This window comes from Falco punctatus (assembly GCF_963210335.1).
Source record: "Falco punctatus genome assembly, chromosome: 11".
Classification (NCBI taxonomy): Eukaryota; Metazoa; Chordata; class Aves; order Falconiformes; family Falconidae; genus Falco; species Falco punctatus.
In genome coordinates this window covers 30,536,276-30,557,986 of record NC_137591.1, presented here as the reverse complement: position 1 = coordinate 30,557,986, position 21,711 = coordinate 30,536,276, and the positions used below count along the sequence as shown (strand labels likewise).

Genomic DNA, 21,711 nt, shown 5'->3' with positions numbered 1-21,711 from the left:
TGTGTTAACAGCTCTATAGCTATATGACACGAATAAATACTAAATGCAGAATTTAACAACTGCATTTCTCTTCCAAGCAGTCATTAGAAGATAGCATTGCTAAGCCAGTTACAATGATTAAAGCAGGTCTGCAACAGTCCAGGTGACTTTGAACTTTGTAATTATTTTTGTAATTAAATTTTTTTTTCCTCACTCCAGCCATTTTCAGAATAGTAAAAACACACAAAAAACAGCAGCTACCACCGGAGGGACAGATTTTTCATTCATACTTAAGCGAAATAGATGGAAAATAATAAAAATAGTAAGAGCTACTCTGAGAAAAAAGGCACAACATACATGCGCAGAAAATTAAATATTCCCAGTTCCTAGGAAAAAACCCATATCAGTTCTCCGTTTCAAAACGGCACAAGGCCTCACAATGGCTTTTGAGGACAAAAACTAGCACCAAGACATTCCCAAACACCGAAACACATTAAATAGCAGCTACACCAACACCGCACTCCCGGATAAAAACCCTACCCATCCTCGCCCTGCTAATCCAACAGCTAAACCAACGAACTCCAGAGTGAGAAACTAGTGAAAGTAAGCGCAGTTTCTGTTTGGTTTTATCACGGTTTCTCCCCGGGCAGAGGGAGGCCGGGGGACACCTCGCTCTTCCCTCAGGCGCCACAGACAAAAGAGCGACAGCCCGGGGCGGGGGCGTGCGCCCACCCGGCCGCGGGCAGCGCGGGACTCTGGCCTTACCGCCGCCCCCGCTTTTAACCGGGCCGAGGGCGACAAGGCGGGAGAGGGGGCGAAGTTTTCTCTTCTCTCCAGGCGCGCAGAGCCGCTGGGAAAACAACAGCAGGCGCAGGCCACACACAAAAGCCGCCTGTCCCTTCGCCGCCGTAGCCTGAGGCGATGCTGCCTCTCCCCACCCCCCAGCCCGGTCCCTGCCCTCCCCACCCCCTCCGCCTCTCCCGCACCGGGGATGGCGGCCTCCGCAGCTCGCTCTCTCCCTCCCTGCCCGGGGCGCTCAGAAATCGAGCCTGGTAGAAGCCTGAGGCCTAGCGAGGCAGGCAGCAGAAGAGGCCCCACAGGCAAGCACACCGTCTGCCCCTCCGTCACGCTTCCCCGGGAAGGGAAGGCAGAGCCCTCTCTCCCCCGCCAGCGCCCCCGAGGACAGCCCCATTGTTCCCCACACCCCAGGCTCTGCGCTCCCCGCAGCGGCACCCGGCAGCGGAGCATAAAGAAGACGGCGCACTCACCACACGGGCCGGGCTCCCGGCAGCGGCCACCGACCCCCTCAGCTACGGCACACGGGGGCGGCCGCAGTGCCCTGCTGCTCCAGCACCCGCAGGCTCCGGGGTCCCCCCACCGCCATCGCCTGCCGCCTTTCTACCGCCGCCACTGCAGCAGCGGCCATCTTGTGCGTCGGCAGCCTCGCCTGCCTGCCTCGCCGATGCCGCCCGCCCCTTCCTGCGCCCGCCCCCCGCCGCCAAGCGGGGCGGGACCGGACCGGGCAAAAAAGCCGAGTCACGGGCCGGGCACGGCTGGGGCCGCGTTCTGGCCGGGGATGCTGTCCCCCGTCGGCTGCCCTCCCTTCCCATCTGGGACGGCGGCTGCTCCTCGCTGCCCGCCCTCGCTGTTCGGGTGGGTTGTTCGCTGCCTCACCTCCTCTAGTTAGCTGTCAGGGCGGCCGCAGCCAGGCCACGGGGTCGAGGTCGTGGCTGTGCATACGACAAGCGTAGGCTGGGAAGGTCTCCGTGTGTTGACAGCCTCCCGAAGTCCCCAGCCCGCCATTTTCTCTCCCTCAAGTGCCCACGGCAGGGTGGGAGCCTTCTCTGTTCGCTGTACGCTGCGTTTCCCCTCTTCTTCCCCGCTGTGGTTGCCTCATGCCATCGAACCTTAGAGCTTGGGGTTGTTTTATTTTATTGCTTAGAGAGGGAAAAGAAAATACGAAGGTTGTTCTCACTTCAGGTGGCTGTGCAGGCCAAAACCCTGTGACTTTGCCCACCGGATCCCTGGGAAGGCTTGCTGCTGGAGAAGGTTACCTCATAGCTTGCTTTGCTGCAGGACACGTTTAATTCATCCTCAGTCTCAACCAACACCTCAGGTAAGATGTGCTGGGCCTCCTTTGATCACACAGTACCTGAACTACAGCTGGGCTACTGAAGAAGTTTTAAAATGAAGTTATGAAATAAAAGTATTTGTAATGGCTTGCAGCATTTAGTTAGCACGTACACTGACTGATACTTGTAAAACATTAGGTGAGCTAATTAAAACATCAGGATATTTGAAGGTAACATCAAATTGATTCCTATTTTATGGGGACAGGAACTCTGGTGTAAAATACTAATGGATTTATCCAAATTTATTTCCCAATTTAAGAACCAAGACGGCGTTTGGTGGTCCTGTCCTATTCCCCAGGTATTTTATCATGTATATGCCCAGCTGGGGGCTCTGCGGGGTCTCTGTACGGGATGCTGTGTATGGGAGCACTGCATTTCTGGACGCTTTATAGTGCTGCGAGCATTATAGTGCTGCATTGTCAGTTCAACATCTGAACTGCAGAGGACTACATGACCTTGAGACAATTAAAACAGGGCCATGTCAGGTCAGAAGTAACCAGGCCCAGAGCCAGGCACTTGAGGCAACCTGCAAAAGGAAGCTGGGTCATGACATGCAGACGGACCCATGGAAACAAATCACGGAGCTAGATTCTTAGACTGGAAGGAAAAACTACGTAGGGTGAGGTTAATCTTTAGCTCTTGTTTCTGACTCTTGTATTGATTGTAGACAGATTTTCATGTTAACTTTGCAATAAGTGTGGCCATAGTAGCTTAATGTGTAACTTCTATCATTTTGCTAAAGACATTTTCTCTACTATTTGGTCTTTTCCACCAAAACATTTAAGCTTAATGCTTACTGAGGATCAGTGCTTGAATAAAACAGTGCTAAAAACAGCTATTAAATTAATTTCTGAGAACAGGGTTTTCTTGCCATATTCACGGGCATTTGGGATCTCATGAACTCAGAAGACTAAGATATTTACAAAGACCACCTTTAACATAGTGGGAGCCTTAATACAAGTTACAAAAGAAGTGGAAATTGGGAAATTTAACATGGAAGTGTGGTTCTTAAGCATTATGGTTGTTTTGTCATTATTTCAAAGAGATTTGCAGGAAAGATTTCAGTCTACCAACAGAAGTCTAAACCAATCAATGTTTGTAAGCATCAGAATCCTTCGTACCATCAATACACAGTTAAATAGCTGAATGAATGATTTAATCAAGAATGTCATAGCTAGCCAAATTCGGAAGTTGGGGATCATTACAGATTAGTACAGTATTATATTTTTATCATATTGGCATTGTAATACTTCCTACAATGCCCCAGTGAAACATTAATACCACTTGTTCTTAATGACTGTATAAATTATGCAACAGTTTTTGTCCTGAAGCACAGTCTTTTATATAACCAATTGGCAAATTGCAGCATAATTTGTTTAAAAAAAAAATTTTAAAAAGTGAATCATTGTACGCCTATCTAATTAGTCCTCTCTCTTGGAAATGAACTACTAAGCAATATCTCTGCATGTTATTCTAGGTCAATTTAAATACTGTCTTCATCCCATTACTCTAATCTAAAACTGTACATACCACATAAAATTTTCAATGAGCAATTGCCATCTTTTGCAGACTCCTCTCCTAAATGTTACACTAGAAATGTGAACCTTATTGAAACTATTAATATCCCATTCAGGTGCAGAAGACAGCACTAGGAGCTAAAATGTTAGGTATTCTTTGCAACCTTTGTTGCAAAGTCGCAGAAACTAGAAATGGTGAAGGTCTGAGGACATCCTGTTACTTCCTAATTTCTAGCAAGTGTATACCACACATCATTCTGATGTTTTGTTTAGTCTGGTTTTTAATACTTCAGTCTGGAGACTTCTACCTAGTCCTAATACTTAGTTCCTGTATATGGTTCCTATATTGCGGAAAGGTTTTCATTTTCAGGTAGGTTGTGTTTTCCCTCAGCATTTAATTCTGTTACCAGTATTTACTGGCTAACAACAATATTCAGTGTTATGACATAGTTTACCACAGTACTGCATTGTTTAAATTTAAAGAAGTGGCATCTGAAATAACCTATGGTTCTTATAAAGTAACATTGCAAAGATGAGTACTGTAAGTCTCAAAACCCCTTTTAGACCTCCAGCAGAGTAACACTCCTCTAATTCTTTATTCTGGATTTTAAAAGTTCAGATATTTTAGATGAGCTTTTTCTCTCTTTGGGACCTGGACCCACTAGATACCTAGATTATTTTAAAATGTTCTCCAGTTATGCAGCATTTTTCTTGCATGACACACTGCTTTAGCATATGAAACACACAACAGTGTTTGCTTTTAGGATTACTGTTTTCATATTTCATTTCAGCTCATTATTAAATCTGCTGTAATTTATCTCCACTTGTTCACATTGTTCTTTTATGTCTTTAAACCCCCACAATAATTAGGTTTGATTCTACAATATATCATCTCAATTTTCCATTCCTTTTTCTTTTTTTCCTTCCAAAAGGGGATAATATGTAGGCATGGTTCTAGGATTTGAGATTTGTGGCCACCCTAGTAACATTCCTCAGTTTATACATTAGAAATTAATCCCCATATTAGCCTGTATGACTGAAAGAAATAGCTAAAATACCAGTGTAACTGTCAAATGGTATCATCTCATGATTCAATTTTTACATTACTCTTTCCATATAAAACTGATATAAACCTGTGGTAGCACAATAGCTTTCTTCATAAAAAGAAAGATACTTTTTTTTAATGGGTTGGTCATATTTCAGTTTTCTATTTCAGTTATCTATGTGACCTGTAAAGCTGATGATAATGGAAAATTTCTCATTTTGAAACCTGTGATATCAGAATGAAAGGCAAGTATTAAATATTTTTCCAGCTGGTTGCAAGCATGTAAAAAAGGTCCTCGTTATTTCAAACAGCCAAGTTTCTTGCATGTATCTTATAAACCAATAGATAACAAAAAAGAAAACCCTTAGCACTTTTGTGTGCTTGACTGTCACGTTAAGAAAACTGAAAATTCCTACGCTTTTACAAAATTCCACTGACAAAAGCAGAAGACTGAAGCATACCCACCCAATGTAATCATAGAATAAAACACCCCAGTACTCTTTAATGAGTATGCTGAATATCATCCAAGCCCATGTAATTCAGATGCAACTTTTAGAACTAGTTATATATGCTTATTTTAAACTAATAAGAGAATGATAGCAGAGTGGAAGGACGTGCTCAGTATCTTGACTATAACACAGGAAGTTTAGATTTCCTTTTGTTGATGCAGAAGGCTCAGACACAACTTATACGACCAATGTGATCAAGTTAGTGCCACTTTATTAAGGGATACACAGCAATTTATACACTAGCACAAAGCACACACATTGCTTCTAGATCGCTAATAGGCTAAAGCTGCTTGTCTATTCACTCTCCTGCACTCTGTGATTGGTCATGGTGTGGTATCCATGCTCCTCGCCTATATTCTGTTTCGACATTCTATTTTCTTATTTTTCAGTCCAACTTCTTTATCTCTTTCCTATGTATGCAGTTCCTTAATAGTCCAACTTTCTTATCTCTCTGCCAGTACATGGTTTCTTTGTCTCTCTTGGCCTTGCATATGTCCTTCACAACAGCTGCAGCTTGTTACAGCTTCGGCCTGCTCGGTCTGCTATTACAACAAAGTTACTTGGTCTGGATTGCTCGTAATATGCCCATTTTCTTCCAGCCACTCCAGATCCTTTATACAAGAGAAGCCTGAATGATCTAAAGGAATGTGAAGTGCGTAAGTGTAAAATTAATATTACTCCATGAATGCTTCTCTCTCAGCCATTCAGTTTGCACAAGCAAATAGTCCTGTATAATCCACCAAACATTATTGGATCCGTTTAAAAACTTCTTGCCGTTCTTTGATGCCATACATAATAGATTTACAGGATGACAGTGCAGTTAATAACATTTGTGTTTTCAGGCTGCTTGGAATGCAAAAAACTATGTAAATATACCCTGTGGCTGCAGTTGCTGTGAAAAAAAAAAAAATTATAAGGGAGGTAAGAAACTTCCCTTTGATGATTTCTCATTAGAAGTTTCACTTAACTGTCCCATCTCATTATCCTCCTTGTCCCACCGGTATTTAGGGATGCAATATGCTGACTTAGTATGTGCCACAGATTCTCATGGTACTCCTTACTGCCTTTTTGCTTACATGTAATTGCCTAGTTTGCTTTAATCCCAGAGCTTCCAGTGTCATTCAGCAACATCTCTCTCTCAGCATGACAAACATTTTGAAGCATTATAAAATACAGGAATTCTCGGTGTAACCAGTATACCCACTGGGCAAAGCGACTCGAAGTCACTACCGCATACTTGTTGTTCTGGTGCCCTCTGCTGAAATAACCATTTGTTTGGCTTCTGAATCCGACCCCCGGGGAGGGTCAAGAGCCTCTGCCAAGTGCCACGTGCTGCCAGCTCTTTATCTTGCAGTTTAGTGCCTTGATTTATTTCCTTTTCTGTTCTGTCTCAAGAAAAAGCAGAAGCATGACCCTTTATTTCCTTTCCTTCCTCCAGCGGTACTTAAGTTGAAATTTGTTCTTTTCCTTCATAACGTTATTGCATCACATTTTACAACAGCCTTTTATTGAGCTTCAGAAAGTAACATATGAGTTGACGTGATAAAGAGTTAAGAAAATTACATTTTATAAGAATTATATGTTGGAGCCCCCAGCGCGGGAAGGACATGACCTGTTGGAACAAGTCCAGAGGAAGCCATGAAGATGCTCAAAGAGCTGGAGCCCCTCTGCTATGAGGACAGGTCGAGACTTGGGGTTGTTCAGCCTGGAGAACAGAAGGCTCCAGGGAGACCTTATAGCAACCTGCCAGTGCCTAAAGGGAGCTTATGAGAAAGATGGGGACAGATGTTTCAGTAGGGCCTGTAGCAATAGGGCAAGGGGGAATTGTTTTAAGCTGAAAGGAGGTAGATTTAAATTAGCTATTAGGAAGAAGTTCTTTACTGTGAGGGTGGTAAACCAATGGAGCAGGTTGCCCAGAGAAGCTGTGGGTGCCCCATCCCTGGCAATGTTCAAGGCCACATTGGACGGGGCTTGAGGCAACCTGGTCTAGTGGAAGGAGTCCCTGCCCATGGCAGGGGGCTGGAACTAGTTGGTTTTCAAGGTCCCTTCCAACCCAAACCATTCTATGAATTCGATCTGGGGTGTGTGTATAAAACCAAGAACCACCTCTGTTAGCAATGTATTTTTTGTTTCTTTCTGGCAGATTTGCCCATATTCTGTAAAACTGGTGAAGAATGAAGGACTGGCAGGGCAATACAGTCAGCATGAGTTTTCTACAGCAAGTCAGTACTTTTGTTTAGCTGCCTGTTAAAACCCTAGCCTTACTCTCATTTTGCAGGGGAAGCTAAATTGTAGAGGTTGAGCAACTTTTCAAGTTCACGTAACAAGCAGTGACAGGATGAGGAATAGACCCCATGGTCTGGTATCCTGTTCCGACCACTAGACCTTAGGCATCCTCCACACTCGTGCAAGCTACAGTAATGACATTATGAGTAAACTGCTATCCGAGTAATTTTTCCAATCAAATTTCCCAGGTAGAGCACTTTTACTACAAGTAAAAAGTGGGACTGTCTTACATCTCTGTAGTCACATCACATTTCTGCAGTAAAAGAAAACATGCCGATGGTTTCCTGGAGTTGTCCTTGCTTAGTGTCACCTATAAAGACTTGAAGTGTTCGCTGGTTTGGTTTGAGAACGCCTGATACAAGAATTCCCCAGTGCATCTTCCAGCAAATGGGACTCTGTTCCCACAGGAAAATAAAGGGCCAACCTTAGTTAATCCTAACGTACAAATAACTGTGTAAAGCAAGTTTAGGTGTTTTTATATAGGTGTGGATATCAAATAGCTGCTATTCAGATCTCAATTCTAGAAGTTTTTAAAAAGTGTATTGTTCAGGTTATTGCAGGGGGACATTTTTTACATTTCATCCCTCAGTGGTTTTTGAGAAGAAACCTACCAACAAAAATAAATTTTATAACACGTAGCTGCAGTATGTGCTTGATCAGCAGTTTACAAAAAGATTATTTTCAGCGGAAGCATGTCAAATTTGTTTAGGTAGGCTGAGATGATTTTTCAGAGATCATAGCTGTAATTTCCTTTATTCTTTTACCACATTCTACATATCACGTCTACTTCGACAGGCAAATTCTCACACACACAAAACCCTACCTTTTTGCTAAGAATTTCCTCCTCCACTTTTAAATTTCTTTTCAGGTTTCCTCTCTGTCATTACTGTACTGTTAAAAAGCTGTTACACACCATTCCAGCAATTCAGTTTCAGAGATTTCTGAACTGTAAATGTACAGTACAATTTTTTCCTGTTGTGTATGTTCATCTGTTTCTGGTAAATTTTCACAAAGAATTACATCAGTAATCCTAACATTGAAAGATTTTTTTAAATTTAATGTTCCAACTATTAAATATTTCTTTTTAACTTTGTTAAAAAGCACACAGGTTTTGTAAAAAGAAATTGCTATCTTTTGTTGTTAATAAAGTGAGATTTTTTTCAAACTTGGTGATTTGGCTATAGGAATGTGACATGCCAGGTGATGCTGCCTACTCTTCCTTAATTCCAGCAGGTGAAGGAAGCAGCATTTACAACAGAAGAAAAAGGAAATTCACTAAAGGGAATTGGTAAGCTGACTTAAAAATAGTAACTAATAGTGGAATTAGCTCTCATTACCAGACAGGAAGAGATAGTATTTGTGGTTTGGCTGGTTAACTATATTTGATATTATTTTTCTACATAAGCTACAGATACAATTGCTAAAGAAACAACAGTGAAAGGATTAGAACATACTGTGAACACAGATGGAGCTCACATTGCATATCTATTTTAAAGGCATTCAATTAATTTCATTTTAGCAAGACTGACATCAGTTTCTCAGAGATTAATGGATATTTATCACATACTCATTGAGGCACATGAAAGCCTATGGTATGGGCAAAAGTTTTAGCCTGTTAACAAAGTCAGAATATTTGAGAAGCACACTTTCTGTTCTGTTAGGGAAATTTCTTATACATAAGGCCACAGTTTCTCCAATCTGTTTGTCCTTAGTGCTTTTGGTATTCTGGTGGCTCTGCTAGGCAGATGCATGCTACCTGCACGTAAAAGCAGGTGTCAAAGTAAGTTATTCACCTTCCTCGTAAAGTTCTTAGTCTTTACAATTTGGTTGAAGTTGAATTTCAGTTCAGGAATTTGATATCGGAAGGTTGTTTATGTCACAGTTTATCATTGTCTGTCCCAGGCAGCTGCTATTCTTATCAATGTTTCCATTAACGCACAGCACTGCAAAAAAAGAGAGAGAGAAAAAAAGTGGCCTCTATTTTCATACACAAACTCCAACTTCTTAGATTTCCTTCCACAGGAAGCACATAGGCATACATACACTTATTTGCATATTAAATAGAGAAGATAAAACTGTTTCTACCCTACGTAGGTGAGTCAAACATTGAAAACGAGTTGAGAGCAAACATACTAATTCGCTGATCTCTCAAGTGTAACAGCTACCATTCACAAGTGGCAGGAGGCAGAGACTGAACCAAACTGGCTTTGTCTTGCACTTCTCAAGCTCACAAATCTAAAGGAGAATCCTGGAAATGCAATTTTACAGTTCAAAAAATCTGACCCTCGGTCTACTTTTCCATGTCAGCTGCTAAAAGAACAAAACCATATACAAACCACGTCAGAGAATCATTTAGGTTGGAAAAGACCCTTAAGATCAAGTCTGCCTAATCACATTACTGGGCTGTCTGGTGTCTTCCAGCTGGGAGATCCTTGCTGGTCTATCTAGAATGGGTTTTTCCTGCTCTTCTTCAGGGCTTGTGCTGTCCAGTACTAGCTTCCTGGCCTCCATGTACTCCACCTCCCTTCGCACCAAGGATTTCACGAGGAAGGCTGGTCTGCTGGAGGAGTTAGGATTACTAAGCATGCCTTCTTTGTTGGCTTGTATAAAATCGAGATCTGCAGAGGACCTGAAGGAAGGCTGTCATCCTGAATCACGATCAGCAATTTAGGAGGAGATTTTGACTCTCTACTTTCCTTCTGCATGATCTCTCAGCTTCTTTTCCAAGTGTCAGTTGGCTGCCTCCTCCCAGTTCTCAGCAACCTCCTCCAAAGAAGCGCACTGTGACTTGGCTAAAGGAGAAGATTTCTGCCTCCAGTGTGGCAGGGAGTCAGCCATGAGGGTAACCCAGAGCTGAAGCACTGCCTTCCCAGCAGCCACAGCCTCGAGGGGGACAGAAGGTGGGCTCAGGGTGGTAACTGTGACCCTGGGTGAGGGGCAGCACCCTGGTTTGGGCCAGACACCTCCCCAGGGCTGCGAGTGTTGGGGATCTGTGCTGGGTCTGTGACCCCCTCCTGGCTGTGGGGAAAGAAATTCCTCCTCTGGGGCATTGAATCCCCCTGGAGGTAAATGCATGCCTGAGGGGGTAACAGTGGTTGAGGGGCAGTTCTGGCAGGGTCCTGGGGGGCTGGTGTCCCTGTAGGTCTCTGCCGATGGTGCCTGCATTAAGGCCATTGTGGGGACAGGGCAGGTGGAGTGGGGCACAGGTGCGGGTCGCAGGGCAGATCAGGGACATTGCGGGCAAATGTATGGGCAGGAAGGAAGGCTGGTGCGTCTCCCCCAGGGGTAAATCACTCCCCATGGGTAGGTACATCCCTAAAAGGCTCATCTTCCTCACAGGGGAAATGCCTTGCCCAGGGGCAGATAACCCCTCCCCATGTGTAGGTCCACCACCCAGGGGCAGATCCCCACCCTGAGCTCTGTGTGGGGCAGCTGAGGAGTGTAGATGGCCTCTCCCTGGTCTGGGGAGTGGACAAATCCTGCCCCTGGCCCAGGATCCAGGGGCAAAGCTGGGAGCCATGGGGTGAATTGTCACTGCAGGGCTCAGGACCAAATGGTAGGGAAACTTAAAATAAATGGCAATTGTCAAAAAATCTATGTGTAATAAAGACAAAATAATTTTCTAGTAGCAATTATAATTTACAAATACATTTATGGCAATTTATACAAATAAGCAATTTCTAACAATATATAACAGTTTATAATATGTTAGAAGGGTGCCTGGGTCCGCCATGGAGGGACTAAGCCTCATGGTTCCCCTCTAGTTTTCCACCCTGAGATACTTTCAGGTGTAAAAATGACCCTTTCTTTCATATTCTGCCATCACATCTGAGCTCAATACCAATTAAATCATCAAATCCACATTTCTCAGGAGGCAGCTTCCTTGGTACCTATTGTGTTCCACTCCCCACCCCAAAATAGGGGAAGGGATGCTCCTTTCATTTTACTGACCATTTACCGAGCTGAGCCCCCCAGTTTAGCAATGCCATTTGAGGCCTGGCACTCAATTCTGCTGTTACAGGGCAGGGCCAAGAAGGGCACACACTGCCCGGTCACTCTTTCCCAACACACAGAAAAGACAAGCACAATGCCTTTGCATGCTTACAGTCCTATATATAGTTATAATTGGTGAAAAGACAGTAAAAAATTAAATTTACTATGAGAAATATAAAAGTGAAAGGAAACCTTATTCCCATCAGGAACCTAACAGCTACAAAAGTCTTCTGCTGAGCCTAGTGAGAGACAGAGACATTGTTTCTCACCACACAGGCACAAGACACGCTAACAGGTAGCAAAAGGATTTTATATGTTTGTGGCATTATTTATATGTGTCCAGCTGTGTCTTGCAAACTGCAGATCACAGCTCTAAAAAGTGTATAGCTATGGAAGAGTTGCTGCTCTTTTAACGTTTAGAATCTGAGCAGAAAGGATTTTGCACTTGTAATTAAAATTATATTATGGAGTTACGCATTTATACACCACCTGAGCATCCTGGATGTAGTTTTCAAATGGTTCTCAACTGCTGAATTGTGTCTTAATTCACACAATTGTTATAATGTTCTTTGTCATTCAGGCTATCTCATTCCCTTCTATTACTTCTCTGGATTAAGTAATTTTAGTACACAAATCTTTTGTCAGTAATTCCTCATAGGTCTTTATATTTCTGCTATTATGATACCTTAAGTCTATCTGGTATTAATATTCTAAAGAGGAACTCTATTGCTAAATGAATCATGCAAAAGTAACATGGAAATTAAGCCCTAAATTTGTAAATCTGCAACAGACAAAAAGATGATACCAAATCCCATTAAAATATAGCACTAGTATGTAAGAATAACAAATAATTGTTTGATTCCTACAAGAAGAATGTTTGTAATTTTTTATATCTTGGTAGACATGGTCTCACTTTTAATTAAAATTCATTTGTATGGTTATGCATTTATACAATATCTCATTAAAATGTCAAAATACTTCATAGTTGTTCATTGGGAATCCAGGACTAAATTCCATTCTGTCTCATTTCTGAGTGACTGTGGGCAGCGTAGATCTCAATGTATTCTCTGTAAAACAGAATAATACTGTTTTTTGAGGCAGCTAAAGGTGAAAGAATTTGGAAGTCTCTAGCTGTAACTCAGCACAAAGGCCATATTTTCATCCCAAAGCCTCTAGAAACATTTTCTGTGTTTTCTCCCAGTTAATACTGCTGAAAATAAGCTATTGCTTTCATTGCAAGCATTGTCAGATTTTTATCGATTTGTTTTGTCAGAAATAGCTTGTAAACTCGTTTCTGTACTATTGAACCACCAAATATGGGAAACTATCAATCACATTACAAAATAGATTATCTATATTCTGTTCTTGATTATGTGGACAGTGTATTTATTTAGGGCTGTGTCACGGATTAATTCAAATATTTGAAATGTGCTGAACATTTTTAATGCATCAAACTTAGCTTCTCCACAGTTTGTGTCTAGACAGTCTCAGTGAGTATTCAAAAAATGAAATGCTTCCCATACAGTTCAAGTATTGATTAGTTACCTGTTGAAGGGAATTTGACCCCATTTTACCTCTGGCATATGACGTTTGGCACCAGCCTTATGATTTTAGGGGTACCAAACCTCTCTAGAGAAAAGTCACTGCATAAGCTATTCTGAATTCCAGTGCTGTTAGTTCTAAAGCTGTATGAAGTCACTTGCTCTTCTGGGTTTTAAAGCTTACTCCAGCAGTAAGATACACAATGTAAATCCCAATGTATTCTCTGCAGAATATGGCAATATATTAGGCTAGTGTGCTCAAACATGCTGTAAAGACCTGAGGCAAGGTCCCTAGGATAATGCTAGTGCCAAAGCTGTGAGAGAGAGAGACCACAGCGGGATCAGTTATAAACAGTCACTAAAATTTTGGTTTTATTTTGGAAATTCTGATTTAACAAGGATGATACAAACATACAGGAAGTTGTGGAGACCATTCCATCCATACAAGTCACACAATAGTATGTTCTAAAATAGATGTGTAACTATGTTTTCCCAGCATTCCTGCCCTCGAATTTGGTGCTTTTATTCTGAACTATATATTTTCTTTCTATTATATATAGGAAGCTTGGCTTTCCAGTGTCCTTCAGAGACGGTTAAATGGAATTCTCTCTATCAAGTCAAATATTTCCGTGTGAGCCCTGTAGAGGTGAGGTTGTGGAAATCAATACATGTGGACATTATAGCTCCAATTAAGTGCTCAACTGCATTCCTTTATCACCATCTGTCCAGCAATATTATGCTTCAGCTCCCCATAGTGGATAATGCAGGAGAGGCCTGCCACTAATATTTATTCTTGTGGATTGTAAAATAAGTTAATTTTTTCCTAACATGCGGATGCTCTAAATCTTCAGGATTTTTATCAGGATATTAAGGATATGAGGATTCAAGTACACTAAAAAAAGCAGTCTCATTAAGTGTTTTAATTTGCAAGTTCATTATGCAGCATGAAGTTATTTCCGTTATTAAACAGATGGGCTGGTATGTGTATTCAGTTCTGTATACATACAGACTGCTTTCATTACACATATTCTCCTGTTTTTCTAGGCTGTACATTCATTCATAGGACTTTGACTTTTCAGATGTCCAACTGAACTTCTTTCAGCCATACTTGAGTATGATTCAAGGTGAAGTTGCCAGACTGCTGGTTCTTTATGGTCTCCACAGCGATCTTCCTTAACTGAAAGGAGGTGCCCAAAACTGAGCACTGTTCTTCACCAAAAGCCTTCTTGAGCTCAGTGGAGTGGAAGAATTATTTTACTCTTCCTGTATTTGAGAGTCTTTTTCTACATTCCAGTAAAGCAGTCACATTTTTTGCAACACCATATCGCTGTTGACTCATTTTCTTTGTGAACTGCTTCAAGCCAAGACTTCTTTCTGTAAAGTAACTGCTTCATCAGTTTGTCTCCAGCTTACATTTTTGCAGTCAATTATTCCCAGGTATACGTAATAGTTTCTTGCTTTACTGAATTACATCCTATTTACTTCAGATCTTTGTTCTAACTCGTCATGATTTGTTCAATTCTAATTATATCTTCTAAAATACTTGCAGGTCTCACCTGAACAAGATATCTTCCACAAATACGATAAAAATATTCTCTATCCTATTGTATCACAGAAGCAGTTCAGGACTTGGCGGTATGTAAGCATCTGGAGATCTCACTTGCTACAAACTTCTTACTTGGTTGTGAATCACCTGGCACTACTTCCGAGTGTCATTTTCTAACTGTTTCACGTAAGTTTCGTGTAGCTACTGCTCCTCTATCCTTCTTAATGTATTAGAAGATACATAGTTAGAAGCCTTGCTGAAGTCAAGATTCCATGATTTGTTTTTGAAATGTTATTGTTATTAATCTTATCATCCCCAGGCCCTACAAATAATTTGCTTAATAAGTTGTTCCAGTATTTTGCCTGATACAAAGTAAAGCTAATTTTGATTGATGGCCTCTGATTCCCATCCTTTTCTTTCTTAAGGCAGGCACTGTTTCCTCTTTCCTGGTCCCATGGAACATCAGCTCTCTTTTCTGAGTTCTTGAAGGTAATTGCTAACAGCTTTTGAGACTGCTGAGCCATTCAGCTAAATATGTTGCCTGAAACTTGCCTGGCACATGACTTTTGTAAGCATCTTTCTTGAACAGAGTTTGTTTCTTTCCTTAGTTTGGCTTGATCATTTATTTTTATGTTGCTAATGTATGCCATCAGATTACAGCTGACATTTTGGAGAAGAACAAAGCAAAAAAATGAGGCTTTGGTCTTCCTCACATAACTTGATAATAGTTTCTTCACCCATCTGAACGGAAATCAGTTCTTCCCAGATAATCTTAAATGTAATGGTTTTATTATTACGCTCTATGGCTCTTTGATAATTTTAGCTCGTTTTGTACGTTAACCCTTCTGGATTTTCCATACATATTACAACAATCACTTTGTTGTCAGTTTTAATACTTTAACCTAGATTCTGCTTTTTTCAAAAGGTGCAAACCATTGAAATGGTTCAGATTTAGCCAGACTTATCTTGCTTTCTTATTGCAATTGTCTGTTTGCAGCCTTCTTGTTGATTCTACAGGAAAGGGCAAACTGTCCACAGTATACTTTTTCTTGTATTTGCTACAGCAGAGTTTGGCATTCAAACAGTGAGTTTACTGAAACCTACTTTCTTCAAGTCTATTGGTCTGATTTTCCTTCTTTCACTTTTGGAGAGTCTTTAACTTAGTTAATGATCACTGTATAGTCTCCCAAAATACTTTCCGAGTAGCTATTTCGCTATTTCAGATCTCATTATCACCAGTTCCTATGCTGTGGATGATTTTATCCAAATTAATGCATTATGTACTTTTTTGTTTGTGGGTCTTTGCTGTGACACTGTTCCTTTCTTTTGCCGTTATCCAAATATTTCCACCAGCTCTGTACCTTATGTTCATTTTTGCCTACCTATGCTTCCTGAACAAACTGGACATTTTCATGACAATAACCAGTTACAACAATTTATTCATAATTTTGGTTATGAATAGAATGACTTTCAGTTCCTCCTGTTTATTACCCATATTCTTACATCAGTGTGCAGCAGCTGAGTACAGTTCCAGGGAAACTTTTTTCTTATTATTCTGCTATTGTAATAGTCAGTAAAATCGGTGTCCGTCTGTCCGTCCAATTTTTTCTTCTTTCTCCATGCTTTTGTGGTTCATCTGAACTGTATGGTGTGATAATAATAACCTGAATATAATTTAATTTACACTGGCTGCAGACAACAAGGAGAGATAGGTGATAGTAACAACAAGAAAGCAGGGGACTGGCATAGCACGCAACTGGCCAAATAGTCCTGCTTTGCTTTTCTCTGGGAGAGGTTCGTCTTTGTCTGCTTGCCTTGCCAGCTTTGAGACTGGTTTGTTACAGCATCACAGTGCAAAATGACCATGTAACTGAGCCATCTCTCCGCCTGTTTGCATACTCAGAATTTCCTTTGCTTTTCTTACAGCATACAAACGAGCACTAAGGGGAATTAAACCCTCAGATGCATCAGCTGTTAGTAGCCGCGCTCTTACAGTGCATTAAACAGATCTCCAAAATCAAATCAGACTTGTGTGGTGTTGCTGCTACAAGTAATTGTGCTTCAACCTTCACTCAAGGCCGGGATGGGAGAGGGGAGGCCAGCGGCAGTGCGGCCAGCCACCCCACATTTCAACACTCGCGTTATCTAGACAGAAGCTGTCGAAGCCTCTTTGCTGTCGTCATGAGGAGCACGGTGCTCCCAGCGCTTGGGCCAGGGGACAATAAAACCAGGTAGAACAGCACGGGCGTGGGGAATCCGGCTGTCCCCAGGTGGCGGGGCACGGCCCGCTGGCGTTCTCACAGCACAGGTCCTTTAGTTAAGGCTGTGGTCTGACATTCCTTAAGGTTTTGCTGATCCACATCTGAAATGGGAAGTACGCAGACAAGCTGTATAAATTTTGTGGTTAATTTAAATGTAATTTGTTACACGCACAAGACAAAATGAAAAAAAACCCAACAATAGAACAACCTTTCATTATTTAAACATAAACAGCGCTGATACTTAAACATACACATGTATTTACTATTTAAATAGTAAATGTTTGTTTAACCGTACAAAACCACTGTTGATAAGCTAAACACAATGTGCCGCTTCGTGAGACGGGGGAGCAACATCAGAAGGCGAACTGAGACCTGGAAACCCCCCGCGACCTGCAGGTCGCTCCCCCTGTTCTCCAGCGCCGGCCGAGCGCCCTGACGCGCCGGCCCCGCCGCCAGCCCTGCGGCCCCGCCGCCGGGAGGCCGTGCGCGACCCGGCCCCTCCTGCCAGGGCAGCGGGCCCCGCCGCGCCGCCTCCGCCGCCAGCCCCGCGCCGCGCCACGGGGGTTGGGGCCGGCCGCTCGCGCCCCGCGCTCCGCCCCGCCGCCCTGGGTGCTGGCGCTCGCGCCGTGTCAGCGGGGGGAGGGAAGCGGTGCGCGCGCGCGCGCCCCCGCCCGCTCCGCCATCCACCCGCCGCCGGAATGTGGACGGCGCCGGCCCGGCCCTGAGGCGGCTGCGCGGCCCGCCGAGCACTTCTCGCCGGCCTCCCGCTCTCCTGCGCGGAAAGCCGGTGGCGGGGCCAGGCGGAGGACGGGCTGGAGGAAGCGGCGGAGCGGGGAGGACGGCCTGGCCGCCGGCGGCGAGAGGGGTTGGGACGCTGCCCCGGGCCTCCTTCGCCGGGGTGAGGTGAGGGGCGGGGGTCTCGTGAGGGGCGAGGGCGGGAAGCGTCGTCGCTCCCTCCTCAGGAGAAGCGGCGGCGGCGGCGAGGGGAGGAAGGCGGGCGGCGGTGCTCCCCGCCCGCCCCGTGTCACAGGGTGACAGGGCTCCGTGACCTGAGGTGGCTTCCTCCTCCCGCGGGCCCTGCCGCCGCCTCCGGGCCGGCCGCTCGGCTCTGGGCGCTGCCGGCCCCGGCCCCCTCACGGCGGCGGCGGGGGAAGGAGGAGGCGCGGGGCTGCTCGGGGACGGTGCTGCTCCTTCGCCTTCTCCGGTGCGTGGCGTTGGGGGCAGTGCCTGGGGCCGTCTGGGCGCTGGGGAAATGCCGCTCCCCCCGGAGCGGAGCTGCGGGGAAGGGGGGAGTTAAAAAAACGAAGCTGTTTTCGCGGTGAGGGGAGAGGGTTGTGGAAGCGTTCGTCTCCCTTCCTCCTCCTCCTTAGGAAAAGTGAAGTCACTTCCCAGGAGGCAAAACTAGCAAACTACTGTCCTAAAACTGTGCTGTCTGCACGGCTCAGATTAATCCACGTCTTTTTTTTTCCTTCCTTTTTTCTTTTCTTCTCTGTGTGTGGTGGTGTTTTGTTTTAATATTTATTTTTATTTCTCCTCCAAGCCCCATTCCGTATGTAGGCCCTCCCTAACTGTGATCCAGTACAAGGATCCTTGTCTTTAGATAGAGTACCTCAAAACCTGCTGAAACCATCTGAAGTGGGTATGGCACTCTGAGTGACATGGACTTGGCAGCTCCGCTTGTTTCTTAAGTTTCTGAAGTGTGGCGTGGACTTTGCTCTTGGTGTCACTCTTTCAAAGCTGTGTTGTTAAGATTACTTGGTTTTGATAGTGTTGTATATAAGTGTCGTAGCTTACCACATATTATAGTTGCATGCATGTATGCATCCGTTCTTTTGTGTAAGAAGGAAAAAATAATATTTAAAGTGTCAGCTTTTCTTTAAAACAGAAACAAATCCAGCAACAAGAAGTAGCTTGCTTAGGTAAGCATTGTTCTTCTGTTTTCATTGTCAAGCTGTAGTCTTGCAAGCATGTTGGTGACTTTTCAAATAAAACTTTGGAGAAGGGTAACTGTCCTTTCTGTCTCCAAAGAGAGGTTCTGGTGATGTTCCAGGAAATGTTTTCTTATCTCTTTAAATTCAGGGAAAGTACCATGCCTTTATTGGACCAAATCGCTGTGATATAGGCCAAAATCCTGAGTGCCTGTCAGACTGACTGGCGCTGCAGATCTTGTGAAGATTTACTGGGGGTATAAGATTAGTTCTGCAAATTATGCCTGTGTCTACATTTTAAGTAGGACTGTAGCCAGTAGTGTTTATGTGGGTTAGAAGGTATTAATGATACTAATTAAGAGTTTAGTTTGCAGTTTAAACTTGAAGAGATAGAAGTGTAGTCACACACAGTAAGCACAAATTGACTTGAGTGTTACAAGATTTGAAGCTACACTAGAGCATTAATGGAAGTACTCTGCAGTGTTTTCTTGAAGATGATTACAGTGAAGTGTATTGCTTCGTTAAAAATAGCATTCAGTCCTTCAAAAAGTGATTCACAGATTAAGATTTGGTAATGTTAGTAAGGGGATTGCAAAAAGATCCAGGGCATAATGTGGCTTTCTGTGGGAAACAAGTTCCTGGTGCATACTTCCGAGCATTTGAAGGCAGTCTGAGTTGTGGCTGCTCCTTCCCTTGTGTCATCAATGGGACTTCCACAGCCAGAAAGTGAGTTAAGGGAACTAAATTGGTTACAAAATAGTACTTTTATTTCTTATTTTTTCCACTCCAAGGTTAACTTTTTGGTTACAACAACTTCCTGAACCAGCTCGCTTGTCTAGCTGTGCGGGCATTGTCTCCGTGCAGGGGAGGAAGTGTGCTGGGTGTAACTGCAGTTCTGACACAGTCACAGAAGTTGTGATGGGTGATGCACTTATCTGGGTCATGGCTTTATGGTCAGTAAGTTAATGTAAGAAGACACTACTACTAAAAGAAGCTACCCTGTGATTTTGATTGGCTTATGCCACTTGTGATGAAGGTAGCAAATGATAGTAAGGGTGGTAGGAGCTCTTCTTTTTATGGCAGTGCTGGCTTACATTGATTATGAAGCCATGGCGGTGTTTGTCTTTTTTATTTACTTTTGGCAATGTTAAACGGACCACTGCTTTTTAAGAGGCACCTCTGTGTCTCTGTTTTCTTCCATGAGTCCACAGAAGTAGTTGTGGTTTTCTTCTGCTCTGTCCTTTCTTCGAAGTTTTTTGTTGATTCATTAGTTTCGAGGAATGATCTGGGTATTGTTAGATGGGGGCTTTTGTAAATGTATTCAGCTCTAATTTAAAAATAATCAGTTGTATATTGTTACTACTCCTGCTATAATTGGAAGGATATTTCAAACTTGACTGACCTCAGTAATTACACATCTCCTGATTTCCAGTCTAGATTAATTTGTCATTGGATTATACCCATTTTATGCACCCAGTGGATTGATGTATTGGCACTTTTGATCTTGGTATCAAAAACAGCAGCACTCTTAAACAAATGGATGCAAAAAAGTGTTCAAGTGCTACACCGCATGTTTTCTCTGTTGACCAGTAGCTATACTAATCTTCATCTAATATCTCTCGGTTTCTCCCCATTAATTTTAGTCTTGGCCTTCAAAGTGAAAATTAAAATGCACATTTCAAGTATTAACTCTGAGCTTCATAGGGGTGCCCTTTTAAGGGAGATTAAGATGTTTTCAAGCATATTTTCATAAGATGTGTTTTCTGAAATTCATGCATTTGGCAGTTTGTTCCAGCCCCAATCTTACTCTTCTATGCTAGTACATCTGTAACGGGAGCCGTTTAACCTGGGTTGCTGAAGGGATTCTTTGACAGAGTCCTGGTTTGTAAGCAAAGGCTGACATATTTGAAAAGAATTTGAAACTGAATTATTTCACCTTTTTCTGTATTCTTAACTTTAAAAAGAAACAAAACCAATGCGTAGGCTATTAGGAAATACCTCTGTGGCTTTTAAGGTGCTTGCTTAATTTTGGTATCAGAAATGTTCCAAGAGGGGACTTTGTGAAGCTGAGAAAAAAAAAAAAAAGAAAAAAAATTTTGTTGGGTGTGTCTGTTTGGTAAATAATACATAAATTGGATTCCAAAACCTGCTTAGTTAAATAGATTACTCTGAAAGATGAGTAAAGCCCTTGTGCAAAACCTCTACTGTATTGGTTCTTTGGTGGAATGCTTCTTATATTTTGGAAAGAATAGCAGGCACAAAGGTCTTTCTAATGTTTTTAAGTGGACAGAGGAAAAGTTAGTTTTTTGCATCAAAGTGAGAGAAGTCACAGCCCTCTGCTTTCCTACTCTCATCACCCCTGAAACACAGGTCAGGACACTGAAGAACATGTGGGTTGGTTGTTTTGGTTTTTTTTAGATCAAGTAAGCTTAAAAGTGCAAAATTGTGCCAATGCTGAAAACTTCTGTTCCCTAGTTACGGGGGAAGCACAGTGGTGCAAAGGGGAGAAGTTCAAAGGGCAAGTAGGTAAGAGATGTTTACAGTTTTGCATACCACATTGGATGCATGCTTACTATATGTACAGGGCAACTGATTTTTTTAAATATATGATTAGAAGTAATAAACTTTATGGAAAAATTGCTGAATAGAAATTTATGAAATAGAATCACAGGCAGGTGAAATAATAGGGAAGGGGCTTCTGGAGGTCATCTAATCCAGCTCCCTGCTTAAATTAAAGCAAAAGCAATTCAGGTAAAGTTGTTCCAGCCCCTAACACCTTTCTGGGTGACCTGTTTGCACATTTGACTACCCTCATAGTGATCCCTCCCCCCCTTTATAAGCTAATTGGAATTTCCTTTCCAACTTGTATCTGTTGCCTCTTGTCATTGTGCACCATCCAGAAGAGTCCAATTCTGTCTTTTCTGCCCCCTTCCTTTAGATAGTCGACAGCAATAAGGATTCCTCTGAGCCTTTT

At 42.9% G+C, this 21,711-nt stretch overlaps 3 protein-coding genes across 16 annotated transcripts in view; 2 read left to right on the top strand and 1 right to left on the bottom strand.

The window, feature by feature from the left end:
- RC3H1 (ring finger and CCCH-type domains 1) overlaps positions 1 to 1,424 on the bottom strand; it is a 66,072-nt gene extending 64,648 nt beyond the window's left edge. For 5 of the 10 annotated variants that reach the window (XM_080407548.1, XM_080407550.1, XM_080407554.1 and 2 more), the window contains exon 1: positions 1,248 to 1,423. The gene's annotated coding sequence lies outside the window, so the exon portion shown is untranslated. Of the gene's footprint in view, positions 1 to 1,247 lie in introns of all 10 variants that reach the window. The other 5 variants (XM_080407549.1, XM_080407553.1, XM_080407555.1 and 2 more) reach the window with 2 other exon arrangements.
- On the top strand, positions 971 to 17,276 carry LOC308071784 (uncharacterized protein; the record flags this gene model as incomplete). The annotated part of the gene is made up of 7 exons (XM_080407716.1): positions 971 to 1,632; positions 1,960 to 2,095; positions 8,699 to 8,756; positions 13,563 to 13,648; positions 14,552 to 14,637; positions 14,974 to 15,037; positions 16,475 to 17,276. 7 exons carry the CDS (start codon positions 971 to 973, stop codon positions 16,490 to 16,492), a joined length of 1,110 nt encoding a protein of 369 aa, XP_080263842.1. The 3' UTR covers positions 16,493 to 17,276.
- Positions 17,277 to 17,480: 204 nt separating this feature from the next.
- RABGAP1L (RAB GTPase activating protein 1 like) overlaps positions 17,481 to 21,711 on the top strand; it is a 254,528-nt gene continuing 250,297 nt past the window's right edge. The window contains exon 1 of one of the 5 annotated variants that reach the window (XM_080407561.1): positions 17,481 to 17,712. The gene's annotated coding sequence lies outside the window, so the exon portion shown is untranslated. Of the gene's footprint in view, positions 17,713 to 17,872; positions 18,014 to 21,711 lie in introns of those variants that run through there. The other 4 variants (XM_080407562.1, XM_080407559.1, XM_080407558.1 and 1 more) reach the window with 4 other exon arrangements.